The 27,886-nt window shown below is 38.8% G+C and overlaps 1 protein-coding gene across 2 annotated transcripts in view; it reads left to right on the forward strand.

Annotated features, from left to right (window-relative positions):
* Positions 1 to 27,886, forward strand: part of EPC2 (enhancer of polycomb homolog 2) — a 50,764-nt gene that overhangs the window by 15,882 nt on the left and 6,996 nt on the right. For both annotated transcript variants that reach the window (XM_013303228.3, XM_005242349.4), the window contains exons 2-10: positions 3,072 to 3,231; positions 10,998 to 11,143; positions 14,349 to 14,555; positions 15,355 to 15,503; positions 15,757 to 15,889; positions 18,581 to 18,772; positions 19,062 to 19,151; positions 21,603 to 21,748; positions 21,854 to 22,197. In XM_013303228.3, coding sequence (XP_013158682.1) covers positions 3,072 to 3,231; positions 10,998 to 11,143; positions 14,349 to 14,555; positions 15,355 to 15,503; positions 15,757 to 15,889; positions 18,581 to 18,772; positions 19,062 to 19,151; positions 21,603 to 21,748; positions 21,854 to 22,197 — 1,567 coding nt within the window. The remainder of the gene's footprint in view (positions 1 to 3,071; positions 3,232 to 10,997; positions 11,144 to 14,348; positions 14,556 to 15,354; positions 15,504 to 15,756; positions 15,890 to 18,580; positions 18,773 to 19,061; positions 19,152 to 21,602; positions 21,749 to 21,853; positions 22,198 to 27,886) is intronic.

A 27,886-nucleotide genomic window follows, 5' to 3' on the forward strand; every position in this document is an offset into this window, starting at 1 on the left:
GAGAGTGTCCGTGTTTGTTTGATTTTTGGCGTCTGGTGGGGAACTATTAAGTTGGTCAGTCTTCAGTTGGTTCGTTGTGTAAGGAATGCATCTTCAGCAAATTTGTCAGTGATCCTGCGTTAGGGGAGGAGGGGTTGGCTTGCCAACTGTGGCGCGTCTGTCTTTGTGGATGCTGAGAAACCAGAGGACTGGCTCAGCTGAAATGTGAAGTTAAAAGTGCACAAATTCTGTACTTGAGGCAGCGTAATAATGCTGTGGTGATAGTGGCAGGGAACTGCCCAGCTGATGAGCAGCACTGATGGAAAGAAAGGAGCAGGCAGTGGGCCAGCAGTGTGTGCACACTGTGTGCCTGAGGCATGCTGTAAACTGGGCTACCTTAGGAGGAATGTGGCTATGAAAGGGGGAAGTTATGATGCTCCTCCACTTGTCAGTAGTGAGGCTGCTCTTGCAACGCTCTTTGCTGTTACTCTGCTTTCCCCAAATTTCTCAAAGCTGTTGAGAAACTCTAAGATAATCTATCAGTGGGCTGCCAAGAGTGGCTAAAAGCTTAGACTGTAGGTACTATGAGGAGAGGGTGAAGCAACTGCTCTTGTTACCTTTGGCAAAAGAGGGTTACTGAACAGCCTCGCTGTTCAGTAACTGAAACAGGTTACTTAGTGAGGCTGTGGAAACTGGAGGTTTTCAGGACTTGAAAAAGTCATGGCTGACCTACCTAGTGTTGGAGATAATTGTCTTCAAATAGGAGTTGAACAGATACCCTCCACAAGTCCTTCCTAAAAGCATTTCTGTGATACTCCTGTGTACTGTGTTGTTAACTGTTACGAGACAACTCTAGGGACATGAATTGAAAGCAACACAGTAATGAAACAAATTTTATTTAGCTGAATTATCTACTCAGTGCTGTGAAGCTCTCCAAGGCAGATTTTAGTGATGGAGTGACAGATTTACTCAGTATGTAGTAACTCAAGCAGATCACACCAGATACTTGATTGCATGCTTGTCTTAATTCTAATAGCATTCACTTGGGAGCCCCTGATAGTTTGATTTAATGTTGCTTCATCTGCTACAGGAGATTCCCAAAGCTGCTCTTTCAGTCACTGATTTGTTATATTCTGACTTTGCAGAAATTGCATTATTTGTGTTTCTGCAAGATCTTAATATTCAAAAGGGTATAATTTATTCAATGTCATTTACATGTTTTTAAAGATTTGCATTCATTCACTTTTTTTAATTTTTTTTTTACTAATGTTTCATAGAATTAAATTCTATTCTTGAGACAATTTACCAAGCATGTAGCACAGAATCTCTGCATGCAGGACCACCACGTGTGCCAGACTGCATTGCAATCAGGTTACTGAAATGCAGGCCAGTTCTGTTAGTGGTGGTGATGCCTGGCAGCCACTTGTGCATCCAGTCAGTCACTGGTGCTAATTGTGGGGAGGGCTACCCCCAGAAAACCGATGGAGGAGATAGAGTAGCAAAGTCTTTTGTTGTTTGTTTTGGTTTGTTTGTGGGTTGCTTTTTTTTTTTCCCCCCTGTTCAGAAAAAATACAACAAATAATCTTTCCAGCAGTTAGGTATGTGGGAATGGCTAGAGGACCACCTGAAGCCCCTGGGAAAAGCAAGGTAAGGTTGCATAGATCTCTGACAGAGTTGAGCTTCAATTTTGAGTTGATATTCTGCTATGTCATCCTGCCTTCCTTTGAATTTTGGAAGCTGGAGGCAAGAATGCTATGGTGAGGAAAAACAGTGAAAGGAGAACAAAACTTTCAGGCTCCTGGCTCCACTAGAGACTAGTAGTTAATTGGCTAGGAGACTGCACTTTGCTTGTTCTATATTTGACTTAGATGGATGGAGAGCTCATGAATTTCCCAAGTAAATGGCTGCAGTGATTTAAGATCTTGTCCTGGTGCAGACTACTGCTCTTCCTCTTTACTGGACATACAGAAGACAGCATGTGCCACCGCAGCCATTTGGAGTCTTGGCATGAGACATTTTTGTCATAGGCTGCACCGAAGGGCCTGAGGCATACACTTAGACGGTACAACTGCCAGCCTCTGGCTCAAGGAGGGAGACTGCAAGAGGGGTAGCATTGACAATCATGCCAGCATCTGACAGGCTGCCAGACAGGCTCCTCTTGTGGCTGGTCAGTTTGTATCAGGTGTTCTGCTGACTGCACGGGAACGATACACAGTACTGTAAATCAGAACAGTGCAGTTGTACTGGTTGTCTTTACCAAGGTTTAACATGAGTATTCATGAAAAGTCTTCAAGCGAAAAGTTACAGCTTAGTGCTAACTTGCAGCAGTAGGTAGGTTTCGCTGAGTTAACAAATAAAATTTTGTGAAAAAAATCTTTGTCAACTAATACATTTATTATGAAATTTATTTCACTTGCAATGATTCTGTAGAAATTGTGAGTCCTGTCCTGTGAGAATAAAGTGAAGTGATACCTGTTTAGGGAGCCCATGCTCTTTGAGTCCTACTCTGTGAGAACTGCTCTTTGTGTTGCTCTTAACTAGTTGAACTTCCAAAGAAAGCAAGCTGGTAAGAATTGCTGGGTAGACAGGAATAATGAAATAAGCTATTATTTTGATTTGAATCAGTTGCTTACAATACTTTAAAGGTCTTACTATGCATCTGTTAACTGAACTTGCATAAAGTTTTTCTCTGTGACAGGTTTTGATGGATTTGCCTTATACCAGCCCAGATTTTCTGCTTAATTTATTTTGTGTAGTTTGAATGTTTGACTTTTTCCCAGTCTGGTAGAAGGTGTGGGCTATTGCCTGAACAAAGGGTTCTTTTCAACTTTGTAGTCCTGCCTTAAATTCACTGGAGCTCCAAGAGTCCTGTCAGTTAGGAATCCATGGTATAGTAGATGATGGAGAACACACCTTCCAGCCTGGAAGCAAGCACCTTGCTGTCCTCTAAAATACAGTACAGCCTCAACTCTTTTATCTGTGCCTCCTGTAGAACACCAGGAAGACAGTAGGAAAAAAGGATGAGTGTCTTTGTATATGTTTCTATATGCTGATACCGAAATAAACAAACTCTTAAATTTCTTCTCTTGCAGGAACATCATTTGCAACGGGCTATCTCAGCACAACAAGTTTTCAGAGAAAAGAAAGAGAGCATGGTTATCCCAGTCCCTGAAGCGGAGAGCAATGTCAATTATTACAATCGTTTGTATAAAGGAGAGTTTAAGCAACCAAAGCAGTTCATTCACATTCAACGTAAGTTAACAAACGTTGGGTGTGTGTGTCTGTCTGTCCCCCCACCTCCCTGCCACCCCCCACCCCCCCCCCAGTCCTTTAATTAACTTGAGTAATCCTCAAACAGTCTTGAAGACAAAGTTGCCACAATATTCAGAAAGTGGGAGGACTGAAAAATCTGGGTGGGATTTATATAAGAGATACTAGAATTTACATATATCTGGAAAAATATAAGGTTGAAAGTAAATGTGAAGTGTTCTCTGCTGCATTTGTTTATGGGCTCTGTGCTGATGCTATATGTCCATGTACAGTAGCTGGGCAAGCCTTATCCTGTCTGTTGGTCATCCAGTAATGATCAAGCCATTCTTCTTATTTATTTTTTTTTTTATTTGTAATTCTGAGAAGAAATAACTAAACCAGCAAAGCTGCCTCCTAGTTGCTTATACTAATGCAGGGAGTGGAAGAGGGGTTGTTACTGCTCACTGAATGAGTCTAGAATGCCTGTTACCTCAAAGTTCCATACAAATGGAGATCAAAAAAATAGAAGAGTATTTGTAATGAAACCTGCCTTCATTTTATTGATCGTAATAGAGTTCTTGGAGGTTCTGTTTCAGCTCTGCTAACAGTGGAGTTCAAGCTATGCAATGTGGCATGGATGTATTCTGGGCTATGGGTAATGGTTATTTGCGTTTTGCTAAAACTATGGAGTTCCCTTTCTGTGGGGAACTCTGAGCTTATTTTATAGGTCAAATGAAGTATTCTTTTGCATGAGTTTAGCTTCCTGTGTCTTAAAAGATCCAATTAATTTATTTAAACTTGCAGTTAATTACAGTGGTCTCTGAATTTTAACACTTCTTTTTGGTTGCTGCTCTGTTGACAAGTGACACACATTTATAAATCAGTTATTCCATGGCACACAGATCATGTTTGTGTGGTTCTAGGGGGTTGTTTTGTGGCTTGGGAGTTCTCCCAGGAGTTGGTTTTTGTTGGTTTTTTTTAGTAAAACCTTAGATTCAATTACCGCAGCGTCTTGTCAGTCCTCATGGTAAAGCACAAATTCAGTCCTGGGTCTCTGCGGAGAAAACTTCTCATCACCAGTTAGTTCACGGTTTTGGTTCTTAGTTGTATTGGAAAGACTAATGTCAGGGGTATGATAAAACACCTTCAACAGGAATGTGGTCCTCTTGCCAGGCAGAATGTGTTGATAATCTTTTTCACACATTTCTTCAGCTGCCTCAACAAGAGGCTGTTGATCTGATTGTAGATTTGAGCAGGGAAAGCATTTTACGTTTCTGTGTCTTCTGCTTATAGACAGAACTGCAATTGAAGTTAGGCAAAGATTCTTAAGCCCAATACCAGCTATATATTGAAGGCCTTGGCATCATTTCTCACCAGCATGGTGAAGGCTTCTATTTTTTCTATGTATTCACAAAATAAGAGATTTTTGGAAATAACTTTGCATTTGGAAATGCTTAAGATCTTCCATGATATGGTATAGATCATACTGGTAATGTGAGAAATGAGCTAGAAGGAAATTAAGTAATTTCTCTCCTTAATACAAGAAAGAAACCTGCAAGCAAGGGAGGTTGACTTAACTGAAATGAAGCTGCTGAATGAGAAATGTATTTTATTCTTTTCTTTGGGCATTGCCAGTAACACTGTAAATATTGTTAATAAACGTGTCTGAAAGTTTTAAGCATATTATGCCAAAATGTTCTTTGTTTTGTTGAGACTCACAGTCTTTCCGGACAGAATTGCAGAAGGTATTTAAGCTGAAAATAAACATCAGATCCTGCTCCAAGATAATTTTTCCCACATACTCTGGTTGGAGTAGGTGTGATACAAGCCAGCTTTATGCTACATAAACTGCTTAGAAATTCTGTTTTCATGCTAAAAGCACAAAGAGCAACAATACTTAACTTTGGGCAGGGAAGTTATGTAAACTGATAGATGCCAAGAGGGCACGTACTGTAGTGAATACTTACTGGTGGTTATTTCTAGCAAATTATGTTTTGCTGTTCATCTGGTAGCCAAGGATTTTAATATTTTTAACTTACCAGTGAATCCAAGCAGAGAAGAGTTAATTTCTTTGAGGCATGGAATTCATGGATAAGCATGGTTCCAGGTACTAGTTGACCTAGGTAGCACCAACTCAGGTGACTTTGAACTGAATATAAACCAAAAGCCTTGAACTACTCTAATTATTCCAGTATGCTTAATAATTTAACAAGAATGTTTCTAGTTGCAGTAACATGAAGATGCATTGTAAGTTATTAATATGCAGCAAAGAGAATAGGTTAAGTACACTTGTACCTGTGCTAGAATTATAGCTAAGTGGGTGTAAGAAAATCACTGTCCATAACAGAAATAGTAAGAATGGCACCAAAAAAAAAAGTAATTTACATGTGTGTGTATATAAAGGGTAATGATACCAAACTAATGTTTTATCATAAGTAACAGAGATTGTTCAAATATAGGTCAAATATTCATCATTAAGTTGTATGGGATGAACTCTAGTCACTCTTTAAATTAAAAAAAAACCAAAACCAAACCACCAGAAACACAAGTGAAGCGTGTGCATTTCTTGTAATTGAGAGTTGGCTGGTTTTTATTCATTGTGTGTTCCATGTGTTTAGAAGTTGCTGTAGCAGGATCTGTTCAGGCTGTGGGCTTACAGCCTAGGTGTGTAAACAGGTATATATATCGCACCTTCCCTGTGAGCTGTTTCGGTGCAGGTGGGGAGTGCTTGTTGACTTGTTCCAGTCAGGTGCTGCAGACTTGCCACTTGCCACTGTGGTGGTGTTTTGCTGGTTTGTTACTACTTTGGCTATAACTACCATGATGTGGTGGTTCATTTGCTCTTGGTCAGTACAGATGTAGCTGCTGCCATCAGGATCGACACTGCTCCTTTCTTACTGCCAGCGTGCCTCTGGTGGCAGTTGTGTTCATGGGTGAGTCAGCTCTGGGAAGTGATCTGGCAGAAAGCTTATCTTTCATTTTTTGGTTAGGTGAACCTCCATACTACGTATCAGTTTTCTGTTGTGGCTTGTTGCATGATTGCTGGTGTAGCAAGGTGATAGGGACGTGGCTTACTGGGGAGGGAAGCTAGTGGAACCGCTTGTTTCAGTGGTAACTCATGCCGATGACAGCTTAAAATGACTGTGGAACCACAGCCTTAATTTTGTTAAGTAAATTAAATTAGTTAATTTAGCTAAGTTAAACCGAATTTAGCGTAACTTACAGAAATGCAGTTTGTTTTTAAGTTAGTATAAACCCAGCTCCTAGGGGAGCTTAAGTAAACAAAAGCAAATCTGTCTGACAGGTACTGCCATTGGGAATGGTTAAAGTGGTAGAGCATGTTGGTTCTGCAACAGCAATTAGCAAGCAAAAAAGTTTTGAGCTTTCATATGAAGTAAACTTAATTGGTAGGATCACTGGGGCCCTGTCTAACAGTGCACTGTAGAAACATGCAGTGTGGAGGAATGCAGCAGCTTTGGAGTAGGAGAGCTAGATTCATCAGTCAATCACAAGAATCTCCCAGGAATAACCAAGAAAAAGGGATATAGGTCCATTTTTAACTATGTGAACTGGCAGATTGGTTGCTCTTAGAATGCTGTGTTTAACTAGTAGCGGGTCATCTGAAATGCAGTGCTTTCTGTGGCTGAGTGGTTTTGCGCTAATTCGTGCAGGCGTGAATAAACAGTTCCACCTGTTGCTATGGCAGGGGCAGGAGCAGAGGGGTGGTGATGGGTGGTTACATCAGGGAGCACATAAACCACCTGTGTCTTGTGATGGCTTTTGAAGCCAGCAAGCTGCCATACTGGAGGCCAACTCCAGGATGAAAGATGTCGTCTTCTGGAACCAGTACAGTTCACTCAATGCTTGGAAAAAGAAGAAAAGTGATGATTGAGGATGGCACTGAAGGTGTGTTTCAGAGAGCAATGATAGATAAAGGGAAGGTGGACACTTGATGAGTGTCCGAGAGCTGTGGTGAGCCAGCTTGGGTCGATTAACTCATTACGATTGCATGCAGCGGTTAGAGCAATAGCATTGCATTTCCTGAGCCTCATGTGCTTCCACAGGCTGCTGAGGCTCTGTGGCCTTCCTTTCTGCATTGACACAGGAGTTGGAATACAAGCGTTGCTTCCATTACTTCAGTGTCCTTAACCTGCAGCCTCCATGTAACCCCCCTTTCTTTGAGAACGAACTGTATTGGTAACTACAGGTCATGAAAATCGTATGAGAGGCATTGCTAGCAAAAGAAAAGCATTGCGAGATGGTATGAAAAACAGCGTATGTGACAAGGGCTACTACTGTTCTCACATCACAGTACTGACGTCTTTTCGTTTAAGAAAGTGAGACTGGATTTATTTGATTTAATTTGTTCCTGGCAAGTACATGTTGGATACCTTTTATCTTGTCATCTTGATTATTTCTCAAAATATTTTTGTAGAGTTGAAGTTCAGGGTGTAGTTTTTGGGTTTTGTTTTTGTTTTCTTAATGATTACAGGTTTTTTTTCGATTTTCCAGTTCTTCAGCACTTCATTTGTTATTCATGAAGTCTCAAAATGACTGCTAAGAGGGCTGATGTTTTATGAGCAAATAATTTAGTCCAACATACGAAGTTAGGCGGACTTGATATGTTACTTAGCCGCAGTTCACAGGGGCAGATGAACCAATGTAATGGTTGGAGGGGAGGTTCCACTTTGCTTCCCTGTTCCACTTCTGGTTGCACACGCACCTCTGTGTGTCTTGAACTGGTCCTGGTGTTTACCGGGTGCCCCTGCAAACTGGTTTGGCTTGCTAGCAGTGGGAGGGAGGAACTCCCCTGTTTTCAGCAAAGATGTACTGTAGGGTTGCATTAGGTGCTGGCAGCGCGGTAATCTGCCTTCCCTTTTTGAGATGGAGATCTTGCCGTCTTGTCACTAATATCCATAATGCATTCCTGGGGGTGGTTGGTCTTTTAAGTTGCTTGTCGGTGGAATGGTTGGGCTTCTTTTCTTCTTGCTAGCCTTAGTGTCTCCTTAGCATCTCACTCGAGCCTGCCTGATTTAGTTCTGAAAGGTGGTGCAGGAAGGTACATGGTTCAAGACAAAGGCAAGTTCACTGGCACTGCTTACAATTTACAGGTGAACAGCATCACGTCTTCTCTGCATAGGGATCCTCCTGCTCTCTGGTAGTCTGGTTTAAAGAAATTGTCTTGAAACGTTATGTTTGCAGGGAATTGATTACCTGATCAGTAGATAATTTAGTAATAGGTTGACATTGCTTTTTTTTTTTGTCTGTAAGATCCAACATCTGTCTGAGGGTAAACAAGCAGTGTCTTTTCTGCACTTGTATGGATTTCTGGGTATTGTCACATCATCTGCAAAAACATGGTTAAACATCTGTTTTTTGGAGTAGAGAGACCGGCTTTATTGTTAGGAGAGTTTTTCCAAAATAACGGGAATACCTGGTCTAGAAAACTTTGACCACCTCCCTTGAGCAGAGCTGTGGGTATGTGATTTCACAGTGTACATTAGGGCTGTAGTAGTTTCATAGGCACTGGGGGTGGTCTTGGGTCAGGGAAAACAACTGAAATTACTTTCTGGTGAAAGTGGTAGCTCATGCTTAAGAGGTCAGTGAATTACAGGTTGTAGTGGAGGGGAAGTGCAATATCAGGGATCGTTCCACAGCAGCAGGAGAAGTAGGAGCTGCCAGGGCTGGACTTCCCTGGGAGAGCTCTGAAGAATTCTGAAATGCTGGTGTATGACAGTTGGAGTCAGACATATTCAGCCCACGTTTGAGCACAGGTCAGTGCTGTACGAGAGAGAAGCTTTTTCCAGTGTTGGGAAGTGAGGGTTACAGCTCAGACGGGACAATTCACCCCGTTTCGGTCTGTGGCTGATGTGATGGTGATGTGATGTGGGTGATGTGATGTTGGTGCCAACACTGTGCTCCCAGGTGGCTCTGCTGGGACCACACGGGAGAAGTTGGAGCAAAGCTTACAGGCACTGAAGATGGTAGGTAGCAGACTGGTTTCATCAAGTCCAGCGCAGGCCCTTGGCTGCTAGTTTGTTGTTTGGCTGGTCACTGGCTGTTCAGCTTATTGGACAGGATCATGTGACAGTCACCCCAGGTACTTTAAATCTAAGTGCATAGTTTGGCCTGATGACACTTTTAGTGCATTTTTACAGACTGAATTATTTTTTTTAAAAAGGGTCAGTTTTTTTCTCAAAACTTATGCCAGATGCCACTGGAGAAGCAGGATCCAGTGTTGTAAGCTGTAGTGCAAATATGGTGGTTAGAGGGAGAGCTGTGGGTCATGTGCCCAATGACAGTGTCTTAAAGTTGCCATGCAACTTTTTATTATTGAATTAATATTATTAATAATTCCATTTGATACATAGTTACAGTCTGCTACGTTAATTTCTTCTTGAAATAAATTTTTATTCTATGCTTACAGTGTGTGTGTTCATGTTCGGCCGGAGAAGCCTTCTCACCACGTGGTATTGTCAGAGTTTGTAGTTGAGCACTGTCTCTTCCGAGAGGTAGCAGTTTGCAGCTGGAAGTGGTGAGGGACTGCTTGTGAGCACTTCTCAGCTGTATCTGACAGAGCTTCCATGCGTAGCCAAGTAGATTACATGCTGGTAGTGGTTTAGCTATTCTGTTTCAGAAAGAGGGGTCTTGGGCTAGTTTGCTATATGGCAAGAGTATGCTGCTTACCACTTGTGTGTTGACTGGCCAGACCATGGGAGAGAATATACTATAATTTGCTTTAAAGATTTTATTAATTTTTTTTCAGTGTTTTCTTTTGTTCCTGGTCTTCCAAGCTTTTGTTTTAAGGCTTTCACAGGGGAAGAGTCTTTACTGGAAAGCTCAGTAGCAGAGGTTTTCTTGAAGTTAGTGCTTGGATATAGCCGTGAGTTAAGAGCATAAATATAAGTGCTGTTTGTCTAATAAGAACAGAATGTATTTCAAGAACCCTTCGCTGCTGTTAATACAGTTACTTGTTGATTGAATTATTTGGAGTGTTGTAGTTCTGCTTTTGGTGGGACCAGAAACTTTGTCTAAATGTGGAAAACTAATAGCACAATCTGTAATAAATGAGCTTTGCTGTAAAGTCAGGAACTTGCTCTTTGCTGAGTATGTGGGAATATTCAGGTTCTACATCTAGAGTTGAGTTGGTTTGGAAGAAAAGGTAACAATTCCCACAGTTAGTCTAGCATAGTTTGTGTCGCAGTTATATGAAGGAAAAAAAAATAAAAAGGTTTAGTCTATTAAGTATTTTAAGATTCCAGGTTTGTTAACTATTTAAAAATAAGCAACTGACATTTTATTGGAGCTTCAGTGTAAGTGATTTTTCTCCAAGTCTGGGATTCGATTGAAAATTATCTTAATTGTTAAGAATCTTACTGTGATACTCTGGAGGACCTTTATTATAACAACAGTAAGAAACATTGTTGCTCTTGTTTTGTAAAGATATATTAACATTTCTATGCATCTGTGGATTATTTTTTAACTAAAGCTTTTTTCCCTGTCACCCCTTCAAACCATTTGAAATAAAATGAAATTTCTTTGGTTCTTCTCATATTGGAAGTCAGACACAAGCAACTTCTAACTACTGTCTTGCGGCTGTTTTATGGGGAAACTTTTTAGCGTAATGAAAAAAGTATTACAACAGAGATGTGATAATCTGAAATTGTATCACTCATTTTATTTGATTGTCATATGCATGCTTCTGTATTTCCATAGTTTGTTGTTTCCCAAGCATTTCAGATTTTTCTGTGTGAATATTTTTGTTTCAGCTTTTAATCTGGACAACGAACAGCCAGATTATGATATGGATTCTGAGGATGAAACCTTACTGAACAGACTAAATCGGAAGATGGAAATCAAGCCGCTGCAGTTTGAAATAATGGTTGACAGACTCGAAAAAGCCAGTTCTAGTCAGGTATTGTACTGTGTTAAGAAATCATGGAGGTTTCTTGATGTCTGCATTTTCTGATGGGGTGGTTCTGGGTGGTTTTTCATTTGCTAATTCAGTGTTTTATTTCCTACTAACAGAGTAAGTTGTGTTTGTGTGAGTCTGCAGTTAAACAGAAATCACATTACTGTCCTTTATTGTCAATATTGGTAACTTTGAAGAAAAACAGGTGGGGAGGGAGCTTTGGGGGGCTGGTTGGAGGGAGTTGTTCTTAAATGCTAATTCCTGACCACAGCATGTTAGAGAGAACAGCTTAAAACATCTTGTTTTGCCTGGGTTGGTATGGAAGAAGCTTGTGGTGATCAGTAGGGCTATAGATTTGGCTATAAACACAAGAGAATCCAAAATCTTTGTTTCATTTGGTATGGGTGGACATTGACCTTAGTTGACATTTGAAGTGAAGCAAAGCATTTGTGAAGGTTGGGCCCTTGGAGTAGAAACTGCACAGATGCCAGAAAAAGTTATACTCAAATTCGGACTTGGAGGCTGGTTTCTTTGCTTTAGAAGCAGGTGTGTGCTGTGTGTTACTTGGTCATGGATAGAAGGTGCCAGTATCTTAACATCAGTTCCTATGGTATTCCAAGGTGCCAGTGTCTGGAGAAGGGTCTTAAAGCCAAAAATGTTACTCAAAAGTTACACCTGAAGGATCAGTTTCTGAAAGGCAAGTTTGAAATAGGTAGAGTTATTTCTCAGTGAGATGGATGTTTCACAGGAGAGAAAAAATCCATTGCAGGATCTGCAGCTCTGCCTCAGTTAGTTAGCCTGATTTAGTTCAATGCTATGTGTTGAGAGCCCAGATTTTGTCTTCTCTACGTCTTAGAGCAACTTTAACAAGGATTAGGTAAATATTTCTTACTGTGCTAAGAAGATGGGATGTGAAGAAAAAAACCTGCAGAGTACACTGGATGATAACTTGTAGAACATGTGGTACTTGGATCTCTTAGAGCTTTGATATAGTTAACACTGTTTTGACTTCCAGTTAAAGCAGTTCTGATTATCAGTTTTCAAGGTTAATTTGCATCCTCCTTATGTTCGTTTCATCTTTCCTGATTGCGTGAATAATGAAGATAAATTTAAGAACTGAATGATGTTTTCATAAAATAAAATATTATGAGAAATAAATTTTTCTCTGTGGGCAGCCGCCCCTTTCTCTTCCCCTTAAATGTAAATAACACCGAAACATAGCAGAACCAGAAAGTGGTTATTTAAGGAAGTCCATGACAGGAAAGCTGTTATGTGCACATGAAGCACTGTAATTGATTCTCATAGCATAGACTCCCTCTTTAAGGTGTGTGAAGAGAAATTCGTCTTCGCAGATTAAATCTGTGTGGAACTTCATGTATAGTATTTTTTGCCTGACTTCAGGGATTGTGAATTGTGTGTTCAAGCTTCTTGTCCTACTTTTAGGCTACAGAAAATTTTCAGCTGATATTGAGTAGCTCTGTTTTAAGCTCTGTGTTAGGAATGCTAAGATAAAAAAAATTCTTGCAGGTTACTGGAGCCTGGGAAAGAAAGAAGTTTGGCTGCCTGGCAGATTCCTTCCCCACATGGGGTTATAGTGCTCTCAAATCCTGCTTGGAGCTACTATACAGTTTGCTTCAGTTTACATGACTTACCTCTGAAATACAAAAGGATGCTGGTGGCAGTGCCTTCCTCGCCAAGGAGGGGGTTCCAGACATTCCTCTTGGGCTTTTTGGTAACCTGATTTAAGTAGGGAATATAGAGATTATTGCATCCATGTTACTTGCAAAAACAAGCAAGCAGGGTTAACTTAATGTAGCTAACTGTGCACTCAAGGCAGAGTAGATTTTTTTTTAATTAAGAAATATGTTAATGGAAAAAAGGGAGCAAAGGACAAACAAGACTGAAATTGTTTTTAAGCACTGTTCACAGTGATGGAGCGATGTTTAAGTTGTGTGTTAGCTACATACATAATCATATCAACTTTTACATGTGGGTAGGATATGCTGGTGAGTATGTGTGTTTGATTAACCAGGCTAATGTCCATTCTAGTTAGAACAGATGCAAAATTATTGTTTTAATACTGCACAGAGGCATTAGTAGCCTGTTGGGTTTTTGGTGTTGGTTTTTTTTTTTTTCTTCTTTTGAAAACAGTTCTGTGTTTTTCTAGTTCTACTGTAGATTGCAAGGGTTTTATTCTGCTCTGGCTGGAATTAACACTTATGTAGTAGCAGTGGTTCTAGTTAGGATAGCCTTATTTTTCTGAAATGTGTTGTTTCTTTTTCTGCTTACCCTAATGTAGGGACAAGATTTAACATAGTTTGGCATGTTGTAGAACTGCAAATTTAGGTTGTCCAGTTGATATTTTTCAAGTTACAGGGAAGATGAAATGCTGCGCAAATTCTGTTTTAAGTAATATTAGAGATACTGTTTTCTTTTTATTTAATGAATGGTTTTCAGATGGTGTGAGCATGTTAAGCAAACATACTAGTTAATCAATGATGGGGTTTGCATTTATTTAGAGTCTGATTGCCATATAAAAAGCTGAACATTAAATGATAACTTTTCTTCTTTTTATTACCTGTGTTTAACTATCTCCTACTGAAATAACTTAGCTAAGGTGTGCACATCTTTGTGTCTCTGAGCTGTAATAAACAGGGACAGCCATTATCCTTTTCTATCACAAAATAAACATTTTGGGGTAAAAATTAAGAAACTGATTTACTTCAGAATATTTTCTGTCTACAGTAAAATATCTTCTAGTGGAATCAACATTAAACTGCAAAGAATCATACATTAATAATGGCTAACCAATAAGAAACTTCTGTTTTTAGGGAGAGAAATAGCCAAGTTACTGATTTTCAAATGATGATCTGCAGATTGTAGTAAGTCGTTTATATCCTGTGCTTGTAATTTTTTCAAACCATGTTTTCAGATTTCATGAAGAATTGATGAAGTGCTAGACTACTGTCTGAAAGTTTCTGAGAGATGATGATGCTAGTTCAGAAGAGTTGGGAACTATATATCTAACTTAGGAAGACCAAGTGGTGGCTTAAGTTCTTCCATTTAGATACTTTTTCCTCCCTTTACTCTTGTGCTGGAAAAGAATTAAGTTTATTTAGAAAGCATACAAGAGATGTGTGGTGATTTTTCTCCCTGTACCACCACCTCACCCCCATTTCAATTGCACCTTTTGAATTTTGTCTTTTAGCTCGTAACACTTCAAGAAGCTAAATTGCTGCTAAATGAGGATGACTACCTTATTAAGGCTGTATATGACTACTGGGTAAGAAAGCGTAAGAATTGCAGAGGGCCGTCTCTCATCCCCCAAATCAAACAAGAAAAGAGGGATGGCTCCACCAACAACGACCCTTATGTTGCCTTCCGGAGGAGAACTGAGAAGATGCAGACCAGAAAGGTAACTTGTCAGATTTCACTGTATTAAATCTGTCACTTTAAATCCTGCGGTCATAGGAATTGTTTTGATTCCTGCCCAGCATCTTGCAGGATCTGTCCTACGGTATCCACAGTTACTGATCTGATTATCTCTATTAATAGTTGCAATATTGGATGACCCAGCTAAACTTCAGACCTCCTGAATGATGTAGTCAGTGTGTAATCCATCAGTTCTCTATAGAGAATTTACAGTCTGTCCGTTTTTAGAAAGCTGAAACTCAAAAGGTGATTTTTTTGTAGGTATTGGCACATAAACAAGCAGCTGCGGGACTTGCTAGGTTACAAACTTATTTTTCTGTGAAAAAGGGAAAAATGACGTTCCATTTGCCATGGAGTAAACAGTTCAGGTTTGTTATTTGTAGCATGAATTGATGTGAACTAGGTAATCTGTAATTACACAGTATTTTACATCAACTTTGTACACATATGTAGACAACCTTACCGTGTGCAGAATCAAGGTGGAAAAAGTGTTTTAGGAAGCCTTGAATTCCTTGTTCTGACAAACTTCTACTGGGTTGATACAGAATCTGATCAGACAAAGCAGGGGAGGAAATGGCTGAAAAGTTCTTTTTCAGTTTACTCTTACAAGTTAGTGTTTATGTTTTGTGGCCTTGTTTACCAGCTAGGTTATGCTTTAGGAAAAGCAGCTTCTGTATGTACTTGTATGATTCTCACTTGCAGCAGCATTATGTAACTGGTTTTTGCTATTTATGCCTCCCAGGTTTTGCGTTTGACTTAAAATTTGTTTAATCTTTCAATAGAATCGAAAGAACGATGAAGCGTCTTATGAGAAGATGTTGAAATTAAGAAGAGAGTTTAGCAGAGCCATAACAATTTTGGAGATGATTAAGAGAAGAGAAAAAACAAAACGCGAGCTATTGCATTTAACATTAGAAGTTGTTGAGAAAAGGTAAAATTGCAAATTCTTATCTTTAAGAAGTCATTTATAATACCAAGGTTTTTAATTTTCATCAAATCTGAAAATACCTCCTATAATATATTCCTATATCGGTGCTAGTCTTCTGGACACATGCACAGCCGAAGACTTGTGTAGCACCATAAACTTCAGAAGCTAAATTAGAAAGGGTTTTATGCAAACTGTTTGTTTGTGTCTTTCAAGCAAGTGGAAATACATTATTATATTTTTAATCGTGGTTTTTTAGGTACCATTTGGGTGATTATGGAGGTGAAATCCTCAATGAAGTGAAGCTTAATAGACCTGAAAAAGAGATGAGCACAACTCCATCCACTCTTCATAATGGAAATCATCACAAAGTTCAAGAATGTAAAGTTAAGGTAAGCTTTCTTCTGCTGTGAGTCTCTTGCTACCGGTTCCATCACCCTTTTGGATATACCCAGGAGATGTTCACATTGGAAAACTGAGTAGGAGGCTGCTGTGCTTGAAGGTAGAAGTCCAGGAGACTGCTGTGTTTTTTCCAGTTTAATGGTTGTTGTCTTTCCCACCTAAGTTTTTAAACGTTTGGCTGGCATTGCTGTTTGTTTCTGTGAACAGCAGTGTTAGACTAGTCTCCATTTTTCTTCTTGGTTCTGTCTCTTTTGTTGTAAGGTGAAGTAAATGGGAAGGTGTTAAATGGCTAGCGGGACCTCATGAGATTGCCAAGTATAGCGAATTGTTTTTCCTTCTTACTTCAAAGGGAGACTAGTGCACTGAATTTTTCTGATGGTGGTGGTGTCCTTGAGCACTGACTGGCCCTCAGTGCAAAGATAGTCCTGAAAATATAGGATTTTACTGAATTACAGCTAGAATGCCAAAGGACTGTAGAAACTATTCTGAACTGTTACTGATCTTTGATTAGTAAAATTTCCAGGTGCAGGAATGCATCTGTTACCTTGTTGACAGCTGAAAGAAGTTGTAAGCAACTAATGTTTTCAAAAACACTTACTAGAATTTGTAGTAGTTTGTTATTACTGAGGCCTGTATGCTTCTCAGTAATGCCGAGCAGACATTTTTATATCTGCTGCTACATGGCCCTCGGCATATTAGGTAAGTAGCAAACATAGGAAGGTGGAAGAAAGAGAGGCTAAATTTGGAAACCCCTAGTTTCTGCAAAAGGATGAGAGAGTGCTCAAGAGAGTGAGTGCGGGATGTACAACTCAAGTTGCCATGTGTGACACACTAGTTATTTTGTCTTTCTAAAACTAGCAAAGTTGTGGAGTGCTGTACTTAAAGCTACTTTGACAAAGCCTTCCTTTACTTTTTTTTTTTTTTTTTTTAATCTATAGAGGAACCTAATTAATCTAGTTTTATATTTACCTTGTTAGTAACATCTGGAGAATAAGAATGTAAGAATAATACGTAGCTAGAAATGCTAAACTTTAATGGTTTGGGTTTTTTTTTGTCTTACGAAGAAACTTATTCCACAAAAAAAAAATATTAAAAATACAGCAAAGGGATCTCTATCTTCTGTCACTATTCGGTTCCAGTACCAAATCAGGTCATAATGTTTTGCATACTCATTATGATCTTCTTATGAGGACAGTCTATACATCTGTGCAGAAGAGCATTATAATCTTTTTCCAAAGGATCCTAGTTGACCATGACCATGACTGTATTTGTTGGTTCTGGTGATGTGTGGTTCCGATGAAATTAAATGGAAGCTAATAATACCGTCACAAGCAGCTTACACTACAAGCAGCACTGTTGACAAATGTATCCATTTTGGGTTAATGTTTTTAAGATTGCTACTTGAGAATAAGGTTTGGTGGGGTTTTTTTGCAGTTAATACAAGCATTAATTGAAAAATTAACTGCTTCCAATCTTAGCATAATTGTATTACAACAAGTGATTGTCTGCTTGTCTTGTTTCTACTTCTTCATATCATGTTTCCTTTAACTTAAGCTATAAGTACCTACTGAAGTTATAAGTCCATATTTTCCTCCTTAGTGGCTATCCTTGCTTTAAAACATCAATAATAGAAGGTCGGTCATGTGTTTGGAACAAACAAAAACCATGAACAAACCAAAACAAAAACCCCAGGATACCGCTGCAAGCCATTTTAATGTCATTATAGTTATGAATGAAATACGGTGTAGAAGAAGGATAAGACCTGATGTTCCACCGTTAATGTTGCAGGAAAGAAATGCACCCAACTTTGGAATTAAGACGTGGTTTTGAGGAAATAACCTGAAATACTAGTTCCTATAAAATGCTTGGATGCCAGGCTGGGGAGCTGAAGACCTTTTGAAATTTGTATTTAGCACCCGCGACACCTTGTGGTCACGGAGTTTACTCCAAGCCCCCGGCCGCGGTTCTCGGGCAGGGGTCTTTGTTGGGCTCGCAGCTTCGCCTCTCCCGTTATGGAGCTCAGCTCCTTTACTAGGGCCGTTGTTGATAAGTGTAGTTTGGAGCAGACAAACACTTTTTCAAAACTGCCCTGGCTTTAACTTACAATAGAGAATTTTTCAAGTGGAGTAATCTGCCTTTGAATTTAAAAGCTTTGAGGTTTGATAGCATTTGTGTTCAAGAGAACGGTTTAATATTCATGGAGTTGCTTACTACGGGGGGTTTATGTTCGCAAGATCTTAAATAGCAAACCCAAATTACCAGTGCATCTTTTCAAAAATATAAGCTGAGAAACACGAAACAAATTAGATCGTTTCTTTTGAACATATCAGAGCAGGTCAGAAAATCAGAAGTGCTTACCACAGAAAACTGAGATTTCAGAAAGTAATCAGAATAGGATTTCCAGTTACAGTATACTGAGAGTACTACAAAGCCAGGAACCTCTTAAGTAGCCATGTGGCTTGAAAACTTTCAGCTTGTTTATTAATAAATACCCATAAAGACAATTGGAGGTAAATTTCTGGGTTTTTTAGTGTTTTAAGTAAATTTTTCTTTATGTATCTGAAATAGTCTGCAGATGCTGCATGGTGAGAGGCTCTGAAAGACAAGCAGTCATGTCTTCAAGGCATGAGAAAAGGAAAGGTTAATTATTTTTTTAAAACTTTTGGTTTTTTCACAAACAGCATCCTCACCATTCATCGCTAAAGGAGGAGGTGTCAGATGTTGTACGTCAAAAGAAGAAGTATCTAAAGAAACCTAAGATGGAGTGTGTAGTAACTCCTCAACAGCCCTCTGCTGAGCCCTTGCCTGTTATCAGCAAGAGTGACATTAAACAGTATGACTTCCACAGCTCGGATGAAGATGAGTTCCCGCAGGTAATACTCTGTTACAGCATCTCTGTGTACAGAAGGCAGAAATTTCAGTTGCCTGTGATTTGGTCAGTCTGGCTTGAAATGGAGAATAACTCTGTTGGACAGTGGATGTACGTAAGGTACTTGGATAAACTGTGAGTAAGTGTTCTTCTTTGAAGCTAGGCTTTGGAGAAGCTTGTGTTTAATATATAAATGTGGCCGTTCATGCTATATAAATAAAACTTGGTATAATAAATAAAATTGTATTATATAAACGTGGCAGTTAGAAGAATGACTTTGTTTTCTGGTCTAGGTACCCTCACCAGTATCAGAAGCAGAAGAAGAAAATGATCCTGATGGATCTTGTGCTTTCAGGAGAAGAGCAGGATGCCAGTATTATGCTGTAAGACTGTCTGCTGTTGGATTTAGTGTGGTGTCTTTTGTTTTGTTGCTTTGTTGTTTTTTTTTTTAATTGAGATTGTCGTTGTGCTACTGTAATAGTTCTTCTGTTCCCACTTTCACCACCAAAGCTTTGATGATTTGGTGATTCCAAAGACAATTATTCTCAATCTTTGAGAATTATTCTCATTGTATTGTTACTCTGTGATGTAAGGGAGAGAGGGGTTTTTTTGTCGGTTCCCCCTCCCCCCCAGTTTTCTTAGCACGTTCTTTCTTCCCAGATTGTAGAGCTCATTAGGAGTTAGATACTAGTTGTCCCGGTTCTCAGACCTGCTGAGAGATCCCACTGGGGCATTGAGTAGAGTGCTGTTGAAGCAGAGGGGTTTAATCTGTTGAGGATTTTTTCATATAGTTGTCAAAATTTTCTTTTGAAAACAGTGCAGACTGTAGACATATTGAAAAACACTAAATTGCAATCGCAAGAATGTGCAGAGGACAGAGACTAATTATAGATGTCCTGTCATCATCTCAGAACCACCGAATGATAGTTTTTTACCAAGCATGTGCTTCTAGATGGGGAGCTCTAGGCTGCAGAGGACCAGGAAGGGCAACACAACACTGTGATGGGTCTGTTTTTTCTTTGCTTGCTTCCCATGGGAAGCATGAAGGTACACGAAAAAATAATTGTGTAGCTTTTAAAGCCACTTACAGGGAAGTCATCTAGTCACTAGGAGGGCTGTTTCAGAAGCCCAGACATTCCCCAGAATGCTCAGATTGTAGCATGGGCATCTCATACAAGTTGTACTGGAAATTCTTTGCCCAGGTCAGGTGTGTGCTGGCACTGCTACTGTGCCAGCTTTGCAGTGTCCTGCTATGTTGTAGTCACTTTCAGAATACCACAGACAACTCAATCTTTCCCAGAATGTCAGTATTTTTAATTACTCCTCTTTTAGAAATTTATGAGTGGGTTATTTAAGACCATACTTGTCTGTTTGCCACCCATTTTTTGTTTGGCCTCTCGGGTTACTTGGTATTTCAGTTTGGGTGAGGGATTTTTTTTTTTTTTACTACTTGGTTGCTCATCTAACCACCTTTTCTGCTTAGCTTCAGAGGGTTAGCTGAAGCTTCTCTCCTGCTTAGAATTCATCCTTCTTTTTTTCTTTCCTTAGCCTGTGAGTTAATTCCTTTGCCAAAACAAGCTGATGTGACTGAAAACTTCTATTATTGTTCTTTCCTGTTAGTTTTCCATTGTTGTGTAGAAGCAGGTTTTTTAACAGCCTTAATGTTAGCCTTTTAGGTTTGTTTTTTTTAACTACTGAAGCCATTTGAGTCTTGGTTAACTCTTAACATAAATTGATTGAATCTACAGCACTACTGTTGCTGTAGTTTTAACCTGATCACAAAAATTGATAATGAGTATTTCTTAACCTGTCATATAAGACATTTCAGACAGCATTCAGCATTTCTGCTTGTAAAGATTATGCAATTTTGAGTTCATAATAATAATGAAGATATTCCTGGAGTGATAAAGATGCCCTAAGGTAAGCTGATACAGACAATACACTGTCAAGTTCCTGTAATTGAACGTTGTGTATTGGAACAAAGGCCGTTCAGATCAGCATCTTTACCTTTGGCAGTGTGTGTTTCATGAGTAAAACTAAAGGGCAAATTTTGGACTACATACTCAGGTTGCAAGCTATCTGAGTTGGGAAGTTTTGCTTTGTACAGCTGGTGATTCAGCAGGACCCTCTGATAAAGGAACAGGCTTTCTTGGGATTTCCTTTGTCACAATAAATACTAAAAGTATTCTTCTGTAGCACGACGCTTAGCATTGGAGTTGTGCGTACAGTTTTGAAGTATTTCTATCAATTATTTTTTATAAACTCATTTTTACAGACAAAAGCTTTTATGCTACTGACCCTTTATAGTGGGATAAGACGAATCCATGAGAAGGGTGGCCCCTCAGCTGAGTACAAAACATGGTGAGGGTGCAGCCTTGCCTGTGGGAAGTCCTTTGGCTTCTAAGAGTCTGAAGCCCAGAAGCTGTAACAAGTGAAGGATTTCTCCCTGTGTTTTATATCTTGTGACGAAGCACTGAAAGAGCCATTATCAGACGGGAGGTACTTGGCCAGATGGACCCATGTCTGAGTAGGATGGTTTTATGTGTTTCTTGGCAGAATGAATTAATTCTGGCTTGTTCTATATTTTCGTTGTGGCGTCTAATGTTATGACTAATCAAGGAAAGAGGGTTTTCTGCTTTGTGAATTCATGGGGGTTTGTTTTGTTTTCGTTTTTTAATCTTCCAAGTTCTTTTATGATCTGAGCATATTAATCAAGTGATAGTTCTGTGGGCATTTTCTATACTGTGGCCTGTGCATGATAATTACTTAGCAGTAACCTAATCGAAGTATACACTCTAAATGAGTGCAAAATTGCCTTTTTTTTTTTCTTACAGCCTCGTTTGGACCAAACTAATTCTTCATATGAAAGCTCAGAATTGGCAGAATTGGACAAACTGAGGTTCAGGCATTGCCTTACAACTCTTACAATTCCAAGAAGATGTATAGGATTTGCAAGAAGACGAATTGGCAGGGGTGGAAGGTACTGTTGTGTTATTTCTACCCTTTGTTCCCCTTCAAAGGATGGAAGTATTAGGAAGGGGTAGTTAAACTAACATATTTTTTTTTCCCCATCCTCTTCAATCAGGGTTATAATGGACCGAATATCCACAGAACATGATCCTGTCTTGAGACAGATTGACCCAGAAATGCTGAACAGTTTTTCAAGCTCTTCCCAGACTTTAGACTTTTCTTCTAATTTTTCACGGACCAATGCTTCCAGTAAACGTTGTGAAAACAGACTGTCCCTTTCTGAAATACTAAGCAATATCAGATCATGTCGACTGCAGTGTTTTCAGCCAAGGCTACTAAATCTACAGGACAGTGATAGCGAAGAATGTACCTCAAGGAAACCAGGGCAGACTGTGAATAATAAAAGAGTTTCTGCAGCATCTGTAGCTTTATTGAACACCAGCAAGAATGGCATATCAGGTAGGCAAGGATTTTAATTTTTCTGGAACTCGAAATACTGAATTCCAGTGTCTTTACTTGTGATTGGACTGATAACATCTTCAGCAGCGATGTGTACCTAAACCAAAGATACAAGCTAATCATTTTGTGTTTTCTTAGAGTATACAGAAATTTTCCACAAGCAGTCTTCTTCCTTCTGCTTTTATTACGGTTTCAATAGAATCTTGATAAAAGTGCTGGACTTAAACATGCATTATTCAAAGGAGGGATTCTGCTTCTATTTAAGAATTGCTTAGGTGTGATTGAGTCTTAAAGACTAACCTTGTTTAAGGAGAGAAGAATGCTCTTCATAAATGCAAAAGAAAAGCAGTTGGTTTCATGGCAGGGGGGTGGTGTGTGTTGGAGTTTTGCTTTTTCACTTACCAAAACATCTCAGAAAACCAGTAGTAAGTCAGTAAGCATATTGAGCAGGCATGAAAAAGTCTGAAAACAGCATGTTTTGCCGATACCTGTTATAGTAAAAATTTTGACACTGGAAGCATCCAATGATGCGCCTTCTCTGTTGACTTTTTTCAGAGAATCATCAGCCATTAAGTATGACAGGAGATTGCCTTTGCCTTTAAATGTCATCTCTCACAGCCAGTGAAGCCAATCTCTTAATGCTCAGCTTTATGGACCCGATAGCTCCAGATGAGCAAGGCAGCCATAAACTTTTTTTTCTAAAACTTAAAACCATTTCTTGTAGTATCTTCACAAGAATATAAAACATATGCAATACTTCTGATCTTCGTAGACCCTTTGTTAGCGATTTGGGTCTAGGAGCACTAAAGTTGGAATAAAAGCCACCAAAAGAAAAAAAAAAAGCCTCCTTTAAGCTTACGTTATAAGTCTTTACATCATTTGCCTCGTGTACTAGGAGTTGTAATTGCTTAAGTTTAACGTCACTTTTTTGTAGTCGTAAAAGGATGTATGATTCTTTAAATGCTGAACAATTAGAGATACGTCAAAAGAGATCCACTACCAAGCATCAACAAGCATCTTGACTATTTTCCTACTCTATTGTGTATATACGGAATAATTACATTTAAAAAATAGGCTGATTCTGAATTCCATAATTAGCTTTGTATGGATGCGGAATGATCTGTCTCTTTTGAAGACAGTTGCAGGATTGGGTATTTAATCTTCAGTAACATACCTTTAGAATTCATGCGTAGAAATTACATTTCTTGAAGACAAAAGCAGTTTTTTATGTTAGGTCTGTAAAAGACTGAGCATTAGCTTATTAAGTACCATCAGTGCAGACGAAATGATTTTGCACAACAATATTGTTCTGCTGCATGATGAGAACAAATATTACATGCTGTGGTCATTTTTATATAATTTTTTTTTTGTAAGGAACTTGAAGGTCTGGAGAGTTGCATCTGTAGCAGAAGGGGGCAGTTTTGTGTGATGGGATTGTTGATAAGCATCGAGAAATGTCTTGTTAAAGCAAATGCAGAAAATAGAAAGGAATACTGTTTGTTAGAGTTAAGGATGTGAAACGTGGACTACGAGCTGTAAGGAACAACGAAGAATTTGCTCATAGCTCTTTATGTAACATGCAAGTAATACTGCAAGATTTCAATTTTGCATGAATAAAGTATGGTGACACCAAGGTAAGGAAAGTGGCTTAAAAAGGTACAGGTTAAGCTGATTATTTTTTCTGTAGAATTTTTCATGGTGATGTAATAATAAATATCAATTGATTATTTAAGGATTAGCTAGATGTAAAACTTTGAGGCTTTGAGTTCTGCTCGGGGGAGATAGCCTCCTCCCCCAAGGGTGGAGTCTACTTAAAAAAACCTAGGCGAATACTTTGGGATGGAAGCAGATATATTTGCTTTTAATAGTATATGAAGAAATGAGTGAAGGGAAAAGGTTGAAGAGATTGGTAAAATCTCCACACCTGGCTTTAGTATAAATGAAGACCACATCAGTGGAAGAGAATTGTAGTAGCTATAGGAGGGATGACACAGAATAAGAAAACAAAAACGAGAACAGATTTAAGCAGTATATTCAGGGAAAAGGGGGCTGTGTTTTGGTGGGGAACTGTGTATACGTAAGGAAAAAAATGTCAGCCCTTCATGATTCATGTAATGCCATCAACAAGAATAAAAACCCTAAACTGTTGGTGCTGCATAGCAAATTAATGACAGACCTGATACATACATGTGGACTAGCACTCAAGTACCTCAGGATTTACACTCTTAGGGAATGAGAACTGAAGGAAAGGGAAGAGAAACACTGATTTTAATGGTGGGAGAGGCTATAGAGAAATACAAAAAAAAAAAGCATACTACTAAATCTGATGGATCTAAGACACTTTGTAGAGGAATAGTAATTAACTTTGGTTATATAATTTTAGAAATCATCTGAAGAATACATTTAGATTTGAATAGAGATTGTTGAGTAGTTGAAGTACATTATGCAGGAAAACTTATGGTTATGGAAGACCTTTTTCTTTCCAGGTTTAAATTATAAAACAGATCCTGTAATTCTGGTAAAGGATCAGATGCAGTAGACAACAAAGCTCTTCACCAAGTAACTGAGCCAGCAAGAGGCACTGCTGTTAGATTTTTCTCATTAGTAAATAGTGAGTAAATTTTAAAAGGGCTGGTCAAAGTCTGGTTGTGCATTAAATGAGCACAAGTATTATTGCTGCATTTATTAAAGTCATTCTGTTTGGGAGATGATTTTTTATAGCACACTTATGTGTAAGCATAAAGCTGCCTCTAGAGGAAACAATGACGGTAGTTAAACTGAGTTTTGTTTTTGGTTTTTGTTTTTTCTTTTAGTTTAGAGAAGACTTGGAGTTGCTCGCTTTGGTTTTCGGTGTGCAAGAATGTCTAAAGTTACCTCTGACTTACATTTTTCACTTGTATTAATAAAGCAACTCTGGTATTTCCTCAGATGCTAGGCATTGTACAAACAGAAAGACTTACTTCAAAAATGTGTGACTAGTGTTTTCTTGAAAGTGCCTCATCAGTGCATAAATAAAGAACCACTGTTTCAAGTTAAATTACTCTCTTGCTCATATTATAAGAACTGCAAACGGAAAAGCTGAATCCGAGGAACTTTGAGACAAGTTCAGTGAAACAATCTGTTCCCTTTGATCAGTTGTGTAAATTTTTTGTAGTCTTGCACACTTTGGCAGAGACCAGCTTACTTTTCCAGACAGAGACACCTCCAGACCAACTCTCTGTTTAATGTAAAATGAGAAACTGATGAGCTAGGGATACAACTAGTCATCAGGAGAGATGATGGAGGGAGAAAGTTACCAGGAATTTGTGGATGGTAGAGTAAGTAATAATTAACCTACTTGCAGAATTCCTAGAGTGCAACTCAGCCAGTTTTTGGGACTGAAGTAAGAAGTAGATTTTTTTTTTTAAGCAAAATCTTCAGCAGTTTGCGGTACAGTCGGTATGTTGCACGTGGCTTCCAGTCTGCTTCATCTGCCAGTTCCTATGACCTGCTCAGAGTTACCGATTTAGTTACCATGTCCCAAGATCCAAAAGACAACTGCAGATGATGACATTCTCAGTTGAAGAACTGTGCTTATGGAAGAAGCTCTTACGTTTTGAAGTTTTTCTTGGGGTTTTTTTTTTTTGTTGTTGTTTTTTTGTTTTGTTTTGTTTTCCTTTTTTTTCCCCCAGAATTAAATACCATATAGAAATAATTAAAGAAATGCTGCTTTTGGGGCAGCCTGAAAAGACAATCTTTGATTAAAGCCTTCAGATCGTAAGAGAAGGGATGCAATAATCCAAACCAAAGCTGTCGAGGAGGAGAGGAGCCTGGAAGACTTAATTTCACATTGGCTTTTTTTTACCTTGCTCAGTTATAGTGTTTCAGTACAGTCAGGGTATGGTAACATAGAAAATCCTGATACTCAGCAGTGGAAGCTAAAATTCTGGTAAATAGAACCTTTAATAGAAATATAGAACACTTTCACTTAACTATGACCTTTAAAGGCTACCTTGAGATGTCATAGAGGTTTGCTGTTTTCTTTTTTTCTCTAGGACCCTTCAGTTGTCTGAGTTGGCAGAAGCAAATAATATTAAATCTGCTAATGAAGATCTGCTGTTTTATAACAAGGCTAACAGCTGAGTTCAGTCTGACCACTGAATAAGTATCTGGTGACAGGTAGTGAACTGAGTGGAGTTTAAACATGAGAAGGCAGAGTGAGCAATTATTATGTTACTGCGATAATCTTCCCTGTACCTGGAAATAGTGTGTTTGATGACTTCATGGACTGTGTCAAACTGAGAATGAAGGGAGATTGGAAACATAGAATTGATATGTGGGCTAAATCAGATGACCCCTCGATGCAGAGACTGCTTTCCGTGTTACCCCTGTATTGCTGAGAAATGACAGCTGATTACGGCTAAGTGTAGTCTAAGCTTGTTCTAAAACACTTTTTTATAAAAACAAAATACATGTTCTGGAATTTGTTACCTCAGAACCTAAAAATAGAAATACATATATATGTAATGTTCCATAATGCTGTTCTTGGCTCTCTTGCCTTGAGTAATACAACACGTTTTGGGAGACTATCGTAAGGGAACTTAGCAGGTTTAGCTGACTGAACTCAGAATTAAATGCTTGCAGTAATAGGTAATCTTCAAGAGGAACACAGTAAAGCTAAATACAAAATAAATTTGGTTTTGGAATGTGTTGGAAATGATAATATTCCCAGAATCCAATAAAAGTATCTGCATAACTCATTGGATTTTAAGTGCCCTCCTAACATAGTTGAAACCTGTTTTAAGAATGTAGCAGTAAGGAACAAGTGCCAGTACTAATTTCTAAATAGTCACAGTCTTAATTTTGGTATTTACTCAAGAAAGGAATTTCAGGACAACCACAAGTGTTACAACTAGTAGGTGAAAGAGCCAGACCCTGAAAGATAGATCACTTCCTATTTTAATGCTAGTGTAGTGTCTCTTGATAAGATGATATTCCTGCAGAATCCAGGTGTTTTGAGATGAGTGACAGCTTCAGATTTGAAAAAAAATAGTTCAGAACAAAATAGAGAAAATCCTGTTCAGGTGAAAGTTAAGAGTTTCCTTCAAGTAGAGGTTGGGGGTGGGAGGTGTGAAATAAGGAGGTCAAACTAGATTTGCAAAATATTTGTGATATTTACAGACATTTACTAAGTTTTAGGCCTGGAGATTAGCTTTGTCATTGTGTATTAGTTTATAGCTTTTTCAAGTGAGGGTTGGTATAGCACTGTATACAAACTGTTTGAATATATGAATTCTGGTTGTGCTGTTTAGGTAGGCGTTCTCAAAGGAAGCGTATGCCTGGCAGACGCGAAGTCCTTTCTGGTGTCGGTGAAAAGGGCAGTGATAAGGGACTGTAGGAAGGAAAGCTGTACAAGGATTAACTCCCCATGTTCACTGCGAGGGAAGGCACCCAGCTCAGCCCAGTGTACTCCTTCTGCAGCTGTGACTGCTGTTTTCTGAGAGGCAGGAAAATAATTTCTTTAAGTGTTTGCTTAAAGCTACTGTAGAGAAAGCCACCAAAGATAGAAACTGCTTAAAAACAATGAAAGCTATGAATTCTTTCGTTGTAATTTGATTTAGTGCTGAAAGAACAAAATAAGTTTAGCTTGACCTCTCCTTTACATAAGGATATATGATGATCTCTGCAGGTGTCTAACACAGTGTATGTT

The sequence above is a fragment of the Falco peregrinus genome, chromosome 8 (assembly GCF_023634155.1).
Source record: "Falco peregrinus isolate bFalPer1 chromosome 8, bFalPer1.pri, whole genome shotgun sequence".
NCBI classification, from domain to species: Eukaryota; Metazoa; Chordata; class Aves; order Falconiformes; family Falconidae; genus Falco; species Falco peregrinus.